The sequence below is a fragment of the Cladophialophora bantiana genome (assembly GCF_000835475.1).
Source record: "Cladophialophora bantiana CBS 173.52 unplaced genomic scaffold supercont1.12, whole genome shotgun sequence".
In the NCBI taxonomy this organism is placed as follows: Eukaryota; Fungi; Ascomycota; class Eurotiomycetes; order Chaetothyriales; family Herpotrichiellaceae; genus Cladophialophora; species Cladophialophora bantiana.
Genome location: NW_015971586.1, coordinates 562483 through 574353, shown reverse-complemented (window position 1 = coordinate 574353; position 11871 = coordinate 562483). Strand labels below are relative to the sequence as shown.

Genomic DNA, 11871 nt, shown 5'->3' with positions numbered 1-11871 from the left:
CGGTGGTATGTCGCCCTCAGTTAAACACTCCAGGCGTCGCCCATCACTACAGCCAATAAATTCAAATCCACTAGCCTATGGGGTGGTCGGACGCGGCAATGTTACACTGATGCATGATCCTTGGTCCATATGACTCGGGGAACTCGGTCTTTGAAGCCGTGTTAGCAAATCATCATATCGAGACAAGACTGGAGTCAACTCACAATGCTGTGCCACAAGGCGCGATTGTACCAAAGTACGACGTCTTGCTCCTGGTGCGGGTGGGCATAAATGTTCTCGGGCGAAATTGCTGGACGCATGATTCTGCGATATTGTTAGCCAACAAGTCCGCAATGACTGCGACATGATCACGGGGGCAAAAGCATACTTGTTCATGAACTCCCTGACTTCTTTCAGGTCGTCAATGATCTTTTCTTCCCCATCCGGGCTGCTCTTGAGGTACAACTTGACCGCTCCCTGTCCGTGCACTTGCAAGGATTTTTCGCCGGTCTTGGGGTTCGTCCACACCATTGGGTAGATGCAGATCTTGCTCTCGTCGATGGGTGGGAGTTTCTCACGTGGAAGCTCTAGGCCTTCAGTTTCCAGGATATGTCCAAGTCTGGCGCTATGAGCGGTCGACATCCACTTGAAGGCGTGCGGCGCGTACTCGATCCGAGAGTGAAATGCAATCTGTCTGGTCTCTTCGTCGAGAAGATCCAGAGCTCTGGATCCGGCAACATAGGCGGTTGCTCCAGGGGGGATTTTCATCTCCGTCCCGGTCCCATCGTCCCAGCGAACAGTGACATCTGGCCCCTTCGGAGTCCTGACGGCCAGTAAACAGCCCACCCTTGGAGGTGGGATATTGTACAAGGCTCCGTCCCAGTGCCATTGGTAGAACCGACTGGCTCCTTTCTCGCGCTCTTCTTGGGGAATGTGAGGCGGAAGATGAAATTCGCGATGGTCGATACCCTTGACCTTGAAACCGGGCGGGAATTGGTAATGACCTTCGGGAACTTCGCCTCGTCCCAGGATATGCACTTGTGGTTGTGCAGGAATGGCAGGTCTGCTCTGAATGCCATAGATGTTGACGCCATTGTGCGAGATTAAGAATGGATCGGCCCCATGTGCGAAGCCTCCTGTTGTCTCTTCAGGATCGAAGTTTGCGGTCAGAAGGTACTGTTGTTGTGGTTTGAGCATTTCCGGTTGCTCCTTGAAAATCAAGACCTTGTGCTTATACAGTGCATCGGAGATCAATTCGAAATCCGCATCCGTGAGCTTGTTCAGATCTATTCCGTAAACCTCAGCACCAAAGTCAACCTTGCTTTCAGCCGGGTGCACGATAGGGGCTATTCGTCCATTGGTCTTTTCGGCGTGTGGAAGAGTGATGTCCGATGTTCTAGCTGCGATGAGCCTTGCTTTAACACCTTCCGGGGCGACAACTTCCGTGAGGGATTCGATAACCATTGCCGCGAATAGTTGATTCTGTCAATGGTTGAAGCAAGTTGGTAACTGTACACTTGCAGTTTTGAAACCATGAGGCCCTTTTTCAATCTGCAGCTTTCGCCTCTAGAACTTCCAGCGCTAGTCCCCAGCGAGCGATGAGCGACTCCACGCCTTGGCCACGACCAACCGGCCGAGTATGCTGCTGGAGATGGACGGAGGAAGTGCTAGTGTGAGGTTCCATGGCATTTACAGGGAGTATTGCCTTCGGCCGACATCAGAGCTTGTGGCCGGCCGAAGTTCGGGTCCACGAGCACGACTTCGGGTTTCGCAGTATGGGAGCCCTAGTCACAATGAGATGAGCAAGCATACATGTGGCCTTTGGTTGCTGTCTGCTGCTGAAACGAAATACTTCACCACCAACAGCAACCACAAAGATGCTGCCACACTCGTCAAAAAGACATCTCACGCTTGACGGTACCGACTTCCACTATATCTCGTCAGGCAACCAGCAGGGCCGTCTCGCTGTCTTATTACATGGACTAGGCGGCTCAACAGAAACATTTCGAGACCTGGTACCCTCCATACCGCCCAGCTATCATATCATCAACATCGACGTCGAAGGATTCGGGAAGACACCTCTCAACGAGGGAAAGCCTCTTTCCTTTGCACGCTATGTCTCCGACTTACACGATCTCATCACACATGTTCAGGAACATCCTTCAACCTCGGCGGCAGAAACGAGGAGCGGTACCAGCAGCGACAGCAGCACAGAGCCCGTCCTCCTTGTCGGTCACTCACTTGGCGGCATCATCGCCTTACACTATGCTGCCCTGTACCCCGCCGAAGTGGCAGGACTTTTACTTCTGGGCCCAGGTCGTTCTGTGAGAGGCATTCCGCCGGCACAACAGCGCATGCGAGATCTTGCGAAAACAGCGCGCGAAGAAGGTATGGATCAAGTTGGGCAGATCGCTGTCAAGACCAATTTCCCCGCGGATCGCGCCAACGACTGCGCCCACGAACAGCAGGTGGTTGACGCAGTGGCCTCTTGCTCTGCTGAAGCGTATGCAGCCACAGCAGAGTTAATCGCCAGCGACGATCACCATGACCCCGATTACAGCCTCATCAGGTGTCCGGCTGTCTTTGTGGCTGGTGACAAGGACATGATTAGCCCGCCGCAGAGGTCAAAGGATATCAGCAGTTTGGTTGGAGGGCCTTCTGAAGTTGTAGTGGTCAAAAGCGGTCATCAGATGATTCTGCAGGATGTTGAGGGCGTGGCAAAGGCAATCGATAGGTTGCTTGCGATATTGTGAGCGGGCAATGGTTTCTGCTTGGGCGAGGATGAAGCCCAAAAGGGGAAACAGCCAGGTACGGCTTGGCGGAAAAATACGGCGAACTAGTAATATTTGCGGCATCAATATCGAGCACTTCTCCGTAGAATATCGTATCCCGTGACAGAGATCACGTGTACACCCGAGTCGCCGGACCCCTCAAAAGCGGCGGCAGCGACCAGCGCTGTTGTGGTGTGACGTGTTGGCGTTGGACAGTTGAGGCGGCAAGCAAGCGCCCGCCAAGCCTGTCAAACCGAGACCTCGAGCCTCAGCTTAAATCCCATCCGCAGTCGCCTCCTTCGTGCTTCCTTCACAATCACCCATACAAGTACAACCACCCGCCAACTTCGGCATCTGTCGAGACTCTCCCGCTCGTTGATTCTCCATGCCAGTATCTCCGGACTTTTCACTACCGCTTTGGACAAGTTCGATCTCACGCTGAGATCTTGCGCCTGAAAGCCCAGTGGCGCCTCCCGTCAAGCCGCGTTGTGCAGCTGACCGCTTGCCCAATTCTGTGAAGGCTGTAGCGACCATCACCTGGGAGCACTCCGTACAGGCTGGCATATTACTTGTTCCATTTCGTCTGTTGTTCAACTGATTGCTATCTGTTAGAGACCACGTTCCCCCCTTCTCCTATGTTTCGAGCCCATTGTTCGGTTTCCCCCCTGTAGGTTGAGAGTGAGATGGCAAGAGTCAAGCAGAAAGTGGCCAAGAAGGGAGCTGCGGGCGCCTCAACCCGAGGTAGCCAGGTGGCCAAGCAGAAAAGACACAAAATCGCAATTGGAGGAAACCCCCAGGAGAAAAAACTTCCCACTGTGGTAAGAGCAAAATCAGCTTGTGAAGCTGTAGAACCAGTGCTTATGACCTGGACAAGATCTCATTCCAAGAGCGTCCCCCCGCTGGATACACTTTCATTCCCGCCGGCAACCCCGAACTCACCAACGCGTTGAAGGAGTTTGCACGCCGAGGGGACCACAAGATCTACGCCGTAACGGTAAGCCCGCCACCGTTTTTATGGCGTCCACGCGTGCCTCACTGACTTTCAAGATCACTCCACATGCTGCACGCCATGAGCTGTCGAGGGAAGTACATCGTGTCGGCTTCCATTTCCCCACAAGGATTGTCGACCAAGTTTGCGCCCACTACGGCATCCGCCTCAACAGCGAAGGAAAGGTCATCGACGAATCGAATGACGAGACATTCTTTAGCAAAGTTTACCGCAACACAGATGGTCAACGTCCAGTAGAAGAGAAGGATCAGGTCACCATCAATACTGATGCCAAACAGACCATCAAAGATCTATTTCCCAACATTCCCAACAATGATTTGTATCAGATCATCAAAACCGCGTTTCAACTGGGTGATCGCAGGGTTGGTACTGCGAACGAACTGCCTCTCGTTCGAAGAGCCCAGCTCTCTGTTGTTGCTCACATTCGCCACAACTACACTCAGTATGACAAGTTGTTGAGACAAATGCCGTACAACGAGGCTCGTCATATGGTGGAAAAGGAGACTCTCATAAAGCTTATTGAGTGGCGCGGTGGTGAAGACACCACCCTCGAAAGCGCCACAGGTGCCGAAAATGATCTGCTTAAAGAGGTCATTGTCATCTCTGACGAGGAAGCCTCTGAGAGTGATTCAGACAATGTCGAACCCTTGGGCCAAGACCGTGTTCAGGTTGAAGAACTGGCAAGCACTTCCTACGGTCCCGGCTCTGGTCGTCCCATTTCCCCTTGGCCCGAACTGGAGCGCGAACGAATTTTGGAATATCCACCGGCAGTTCGCGGCTACAGACCATCCGATGCTGAGATTGCCCGACGAAATCAAAGCAGATATGATGTCTGGGAACAAGCGAAGCGAGATTATCGCTCCAGCATCGCGCAGAGGCCCGTCGCGGTTTTGGAGAGAATCTACGAGCCTGCATCAGCTCCACCTCCACGCGTTCTCGTCCCTCTTGACCCTCCAACCCACTCATCTGCCCAGATATTTCACACTCAAGCTCCTCCTACAAGCATTGCAAGAGCGGATTATGACGTAAGAGCGATTCCCATGAATCTCTGACCGTTGTCTGTCAACAGGCGGACATTATGCTGTGTTCACTGACCTTCTCGGCAGCCACCAAGTCGCAGTCGCCAACCGAGCCCGCCCACGTACATCAGAGATGCGAATGGCATTTTGTATGAACGGATCGATACTCGGCCCCATCCAGACACACCACAGCGCTATCAAAGGAAACTGGCACCGCCTGCCGCCGGAACGCAAGTCAGAACACGACCTCCTTCGCCTCAAGACTTCGCCCGTCAAGACTCTCGCAATGGAACCCTTGAGAGAGGCAATAGTACGATATTACCATCGATTGAAGGACCTGACGGATCGTATATGTCTCCCCGGCTTCGTCGGAATCCGTTTGAAGCACATTCTGAGCCTCGTGACACTAACCCAGGACGAGAAGACGGCCGCAATGTCAGGGATGTTGCCTATATTGACTTGACCCACAGCTCCAGCCAAACACCTAAGAGACGGCGATTGGAAGAGGTGCCACCAATCCAAGAACGCCGCCCGAACAGAAGAGAGTCTCCTGGCAGGCCTGTTGAACATCGCTACATCCCGCAGCCTCAGCTGGTGGCTGCTCGTACTGAGAATCGCGCAGCTGATTATGGTGAGCCACGACCCAGCCCACGTCCACAACCGGCGATTCATGTCCGGGACCACGCCTATGTTGACCGTCAAGCCCGCTACGATGCTTTTGATTCTACGCACTCTGTTGTACGTCTCTATGAGCCCGTGCCTGCTGTTCATGAACTACGTGAGACGACCACGATGCAGCGTCGTTACCACTCACAGAATTACACCGCGACTAGTGGCAATGAGGTTGAATCGATTCGACCAACTCGGGATCTGGGAAAGCAACCATTGCTTCCACTAGGTCAGGTCTACGAGTCCATTGACGGGTCTCGCGCATATGACAGCAGGGTTGCTCGGGAGCAGGACATGCTCGTGCCTGAACAATATGTGCAACCTATAATGCAAGAATCTCGTGTGCGGTACATTTATCCTGACGGATCCCATGGCCGTGAACCTTTACAATCTTTACCTCCACAGCGTATGCCTGAGTATGATCGGCCAACAGCGCCTCTCCATTCGTATGCACGCTGAACCGGAACATTTCAATCGCCATCTCTTTGCGCGGACCACCAAGCACATTTGTCACAGGAGCTTCGGGACGACGGTAAGATTTGAAGGCAGAAATTTGCTTGAACATGCATTCCCTGCCTTGTTCTCCACTAGCAATGCTGATACTTGGTCCAGGTACGGTCACGATACGACGGTGGTCCTGACGAATGCTCAACATGTCCATCCACACACCCTTTTGTAGAAGTACCTCTACTCCGTCACGACTACGTTGCTCCACTATCAATGTCAAAAGTATTGTTTCCGTTCATTCAATTCCAACTACAGATGAGTGGGTAGCATCTGCATAATTCTAACATGGCGACGGAGTGTTTTGTCGGCTTTCAATTGACGACTGCCAATGGACCACGGCCAGCACTATCAGTTTCTTGTAATGTTATACTTGATCGAGATACCCACATTTCGGAACCACTGGATCACGATGGGAGGTATTCAGAACGGAGCACAGGCGGAGCATTGCTCGGGATCCTCGTTCACATTTCCGTGAAGTGATAGAATACTCTGCCGCCGGGCTCTTTTTCCAGGCTCCAATTGATATTGAAGCGCGGGTGTGGAAGCTGCCACAATGCAGAAGACTTTCCTATAGGACTCGATGATCGCGAGACTCAATATGAGGATGTTGAAGGTTTCATTTTCTTGCTAGTTGTTTTATTCATGCCCACTTTCAGGTCGAATTTCATCCTACACCGGCCCCATGACGACCAGGATATACAGTTGGAAGATTTAAGCGGCGTAGCAACCCATCGTTGTACTGCCACTTTGGTCACGAACATTTCTGTACTTCTCCTGTTATTTAAGGTGCATCCACAGCTTCCCCACCGAACAACACAATAGACGTATAGTGCTTTCTTTTCCTTCTGAGACTAGAGGGGTAATAGCTAAGATAGATCGGAAAGGGGATATGGTCCGTCGCTAATTAGATTGTACTTGTAGGCCGAGCGAGGAGGGAACGACTACGCTTCAACGCAGGTTGCAAGGAAACTTCCAGCCGAAATTGGTGGTCGGTGCCGCCGCTTTTGGAGGGGTTTTTCCCCTTCGATGCCAAGGTCGCTCCTCTGGTCCCCTCCAGACATTAGCCTTCATGCTCCTCGAGCATCCACCACGCAACCATTCAACCATCACTTGGGACTAGAAACAGTCCCCTTCCAGAATCAGTAAGGGATCGGTCCGACTCCTCGAGAGCATCGGGTGTCTTTGACCGCACCACTCTGACCATGGCGCCTCGAAGACCTGGAAGAATTGTCAGCGTAGACAACCTCACCGCCACAGGGAGGACATTATCCGCACTCCTAGCTTTGATAAGTGGACCGGACGCCGACCAGTCTTTATCATTTTCCTTGTACATATGTAGCTACTGTCGATTGACCTTACCTACCTAGCAATAATATATCTCTCCAACAAGAAGTCAGTACTCTCTAAATCTCGGATGAGCACGGTCTTTCGTTGGGCCCGGGAACTTTGTTCCCCTCCCTCTGTATTATTTTCATTCTCCTCTTGCATTTCACTCGACGTGGTATCATTTGCGGCCACTGCCCCAGCCGGGTTGGGGTTGGGGGGTCCCGTGTCCTGTGGCAAATATCCTAGGATCTCCACAGTCGTTGCTTCACCTTTTTGGACTATCTGCAGCTCTCCATCTCCCACAAGTGCCTGGAGGAAGAACTTGGGCGCAAATGCTTCGGGGTTATCCCATTCCGCTACCGCCAGTGTCCGCTCCAGATGTTGTCGGTAATAACCTCTGGCTACTCCCAGCCTGCCCTGGAGCAAGACCGTTGCCGCTAGGTCGCCAAGCACTGCCCTCGATTCCGAGTGCCACGGGCTCAGCGTGAAGTCGCATACCGCAAGCGCTATCCCATATAATATATGGGCTTTTTGTGTGTTGCCTGCTAACCGGAATGCTCTCGCGAGATGTGTTAAGCTGCGCCGAGTATCGACGTGGCAAGGACCCAGTGATTCCCTCCTGCGTCCTAATAGACTCCAGTGAATTTGCTGAGCTGCTGAGAAACGTCCCTGTTCTTCGAATTCGAGACCTCGCTCTTCCATGCTCTTCATGACCACGGGATCTTCGCATCGCCAAACGCTCTGATCCAGTCTTTGAAGCCATGATCTTTTTAGCCCGTTCCGGACGGGTGGCTGGCGGACAGTGTGCGCAGGTGTCGTGGTCCGTGGCTGGTTTGCCATCTGCAGAGTGGCCTCTAGTGGCTGGAATTTCCATTTACAATAGATGTTGAAATGTCCCCGTTTCTGTTCCAACGTTGCCAGCTTGTGCCGGAGTGCGACTGGTGTATCAGGTCGAGCCATGTCTCGTCGGCATTGTGCCAGTGCTTTTTCATACTGCTCTTGGTACTCTAAGTTGACAGATAGATCATGAGAGTTGACCATATCGTCGAGGGTTGCCAGAGCCTGCCGGTGCAAACCTTCTGCTATCTTATACTCTCCTGCGCGGTCGTATGCTCTCGCAATTTCTCCTACACCTGCATTATCAAAACACTCGTCCGCTCGCCGCAGTGCTTTTTCAAGCCGCATTTCGTAGTCTCCTGCTATGCAAACTTCTGAAACAGAGCAGGGGTTACCATCTTCCACGGGGAGCGGATTAAACTGATAAGTTGTTCCGTTTGCCTCTAGAAACCCTCTTTCCTTGTCGATTTTCACTCCCGCTTCCTGGTGGACGCATGATCGCACTGCCGAGTTGTCGATTGAGTTGAGGATCTGTCGACGTGTATGGATGCTTGGAACAGTCTTGCGCAAGGCGAGGAGGATCTCAAGCCAGGGAATTACCCACTCACGGTCACCTTTGTTAGTACAGTTATAGCGGTACCTATCGAGAACAAGCCTAACACCGTCTCGCCTCATCTGCCGCAGGTGCTTTTCGAAAGGATCGGTACATGGCAGCCCAACAGCCTCTGCTCGGTTGAAGGTAAACGCAGCAACTTCAAAGAGGACCCAAAGACGGGGCCGGAATTCGGGGAATTGCGCCACGAATGCACAATCCCGAACAAGTCTAGGGATGCTTGGTAGAACCCGTGAGAAGTATTGCTGCTGTGGTGCAGTTCGTTCCCACTGCGGAAGACAGGTCCAGTCTACCCAGAGGAAGGTCGATTTACTCCAAAATCCATCGTTGAGCAGTTGTTGCAGTTGCCGCAAGTCCTCCCCATCAGGGTCGGGATGAGACTTTGTTCGCCAGTAATGGCTAATGAATATGCAGTCCTCTGAGTTTGCGAATCCACCGTCTATGGGAAGAAGGACATATCTTTCTAGTGAGTTTGGGTCCCATCTCTGGAGCGTAGTTTGCTGCATGAATGACTCTCGATGTTGGAAGAACCAGACTGGGTTTTCTTTAGCAGTGAGGAGCTCGTCAAGAGATTTCAGGCTCTTGAGGAACGCGGTTTGTTTGACGACCGCTTGCCGAGCAGCGCGGGCTCCACCTCGAGGCAGTATCTCAATGCTACGATTGATTAAAGATTGGAATGAATGGTCCAGAGGGGCATGAGTTGATATACGTCCTAGGTTAACCTTGCTCGTATCGGCATGATGAGGGGGTATGTGCACAGGTGGCTGAGGCGTCAGTTCCGCATTAAGGGGTCCCATCCGTAGCGACATTGCGTTAGAAGCTTCGTAGCAAACGCTCGTCATAATGTGTAGTTCTTTCTCGGCAACTGTCTCTTGCCAGGTGGCTGATATACTATTAGGAAAAGGCTCAGTGGATACCGGGAGACCGTTTTGACGCAGCAGGGCCTTCATTTCCTCTAGATTTGGTGGCAATGGCTCCCTCAACCCGCGGAGGTCATTCAGAATTGCCAAAGTAAGGGCGTGTCTTTCACCCAGACCTCTCTGGCTGCGGTCTAGGGCCAAAGAGAACGTCGAAGACGCTTCGTCAGTCTTGTCCAGTAGCTTAGATATGTTCGCAATGTCGACTAGGACTCGTATCGTCCGCTCGTGCTGTGGCCCCAAGGCCTGTTCGCAGCGCCGCCTCTCCTCGACAAGATGCGCGAGCGACAGCTCGTACTTACCCATGTTACAGAGTTCCTCACATATGGCATCTAGAGTCTCAAGCGTGTAGGCACGGAGGGGTCCAAACACCCTTTCGTTCAAGGGCAGCAACTCTTGGAAAACGCCAAGCGCCTTTTCTACTCTTCCATCCCCGTGGAGCACCCTTCCGAGCTTGAACATGCCTGATAAGGTGAGTGGATGTTCCAAACCGAACCGGCTTTTGTTCTGTTGCACCACTTGCTGGGCCAAACTCACGGCTGCTGCAAATCTACCGCCTCTGATAAATACCGCGACGGCTTCATGCGGCGTCCGCAAGACACTGTTGCTTGCCTCGTGCGACCCGTTCAGGGGAGCGGCGAGGGATGGGTAGCGCATACGTGCACGCGGTTTTGACGCTTTCTGGCCCATGGTTACAGTCAAACTTATCTCGGCGCAGTTGACGAACTGGTGGACTGAGAATGGAAAGTGGAGAACCCGCGTGAGTATTGTAGCTATAGAAGGGGTGAGAACCCTCTTATATCGGCAGAATAGAGATCTGTAGCCTGGCTGCCTAGCACGTGATACTTCCGACACTAACCATACCTACGGTCCACTGTGTGGAGGGATGATACGAGAGCAAAACACGTAGACAAATGGACAACAAACAACACAGTAAGGGAAGGGACCTCCTCTGTAGTTTTGCATTTGTGCATAAGAGACTTCTTGAGGTATCGATTGTGGTATGAACCGTACCTTTTCCTTGTTGTTCATAAAGTTCTCTGTGTTGTGTTGTGCCCGTCTTCTGTCCTTTGAGCAGTTGCTTCTGATCTATATGCATTTTCGCCTGCATTGTGAAGCACTCTCCTGAACTCCTGAAATCGCCTCTTGAGCCCCTGAAAATGGCCATAGAAGGTTTTGTGGTAGTACCACGTGACCTCTTGGCCTAGCCGTATGTACTCGGTATATAGACGTCAAAAGCGGGTGCACCCAACCTGTGACCACGCCTGAAACAATAGGATCCCCTAACCCAAAGGCGGAATTCCCAGCTAAAGGTACAAGTCGAAATTCATCTGTCCCTCTCGATGATTTCATCTACAAGCACTTGTATCCGAGTCGTCCGGTAACGCAACAAGTCTTTGTGACCCCCCGCGTACGCGACGACCTCCAGACAGATGAAGATTCCTCGTGGCGCGGAGAAAAAAGACCTAAGCCTCGGCATTCTAAATCCATCATATTTCCACATACTCTCTGCCTACTTGCTACAAGCATCCGCATAGAGAACCGGTAAGTGAGGGAGTCGGCAAATGATGTGATGGAAGCCAGGGTAAAGTATGCCTGAGCATGCGTAATTCACCCTGAAGTCACTCACTCTCATTCTCGCTCTTCACGGAATTTGCGTCTTTTATTATCACAAGAGGCGAAGCCCAAGCTGGAAGTCAAACTTCGGTCTTGCCTGAAATCACTCTAGCACCAACGGACCTGCTCTTCTCACATGAAGAGACGGGCTACAACAATGACCTGGTTGCGCCATGGCTTGTTCTCGTGTTTCTCTCACTCGACCATTGTCGGGAGAATGTCTTCCTCTGATGTCCGCAATGATGTGGATGGAGACTCACTCTCCAGAACTGACCAAAGTGAACTTTGTCGGCAACCACAAATTACTTTCGACGAGGAGGTAAATGGACGACAAGCTCGCTGAGATAGTCCCTCCCAAAAGTCGGTCGTCCCAAAGTCGCGATTCCATCTCGTGTGTATGCAGCAGCTCTCGGTCGGCATCTGGAATACCAACTGGCTTTCGGACGCTCTTATCCCATGTCACAAACTCTCATGAGCCAAAACAGAGTGGTTCATGAGAAGGAACAGGGCCGGCCAGTGCCCATCTCGAGCATATAAATTTTCCTCTGCTCTGTGCTGAGGATGTATGTCGACAGCTCAACGTCTCTCCAGCGGAGGGCCTCAGCTA

General features: G+C 52.2%; 4 protein-coding genes across 4 annotated transcripts; 2 read left to right on the top strand and 2 right to left on the bottom strand.

Annotated features, from left to right (window-relative positions):
• Nucleotides 1–70: 70 nt before the first annotated feature.
• Nucleotides 71–1443, bottom strand: Z519_08108 (uncharacterized protein; the record flags this gene model as incomplete). The annotated part of the gene is made up of 3 exons (XM_016765836.1): nucleotides 71–148; nucleotides 204–303; nucleotides 368–1443. 3 exons carry the CDS (start codon nucleotides 1441–1443, stop codon nucleotides 71–73), a joined length of 1254 nt encoding a protein of 417 aa, XP_016617881.1.
• A 413-nt stretch (nucleotides 1444–1856) lies between these two features.
• On the top strand, nucleotides 1857–2732 carry Z519_08107 (uncharacterized protein; the record flags this gene model as incomplete). The annotated part of the gene is made up of 1 exon (XM_016765835.1): nucleotides 1857–2732. The coding sequence occupies one exon, from the start codon at nucleotides 1857–1859 to the stop codon at nucleotides 2730–2732; it is 876 nt and encodes a 291-aa protein (XP_016617880.1).
• Nucleotides 2733–3433: 701 nt separating this feature from the next.
• Z519_08106 (uncharacterized protein) lies at nucleotides 3434–5906 on the top strand (the record flags this gene model as incomplete). Its single annotated transcript, XM_016765834.1, has 4 exons — nucleotides 3434–3568; nucleotides 3625–3744; nucleotides 3798–4784; nucleotides 4866–5906. 4 exons carry the CDS (start codon nucleotides 3434–3436, stop codon nucleotides 5904–5906), a joined length of 2283 nt encoding a protein of 760 aa, XP_016617879.1.
• Nucleotides 5907–7313: 1407 nt separating this feature from the next.
• Z519_08105 (uncharacterized protein) lies at nucleotides 7314–10337 on the bottom strand (the record flags this gene model as incomplete). The annotated part of the gene is made up of 1 exon (XM_016765833.1): nucleotides 7314–10337. One exon carries the CDS (start codon nucleotides 10335–10337, stop codon nucleotides 7314–7316), a length of 3024 nt encoding a protein of 1007 aa, XP_016617878.1.
• Between the last annotated feature and the right edge of the window lie 1534 nt (nucleotides 10338–11871).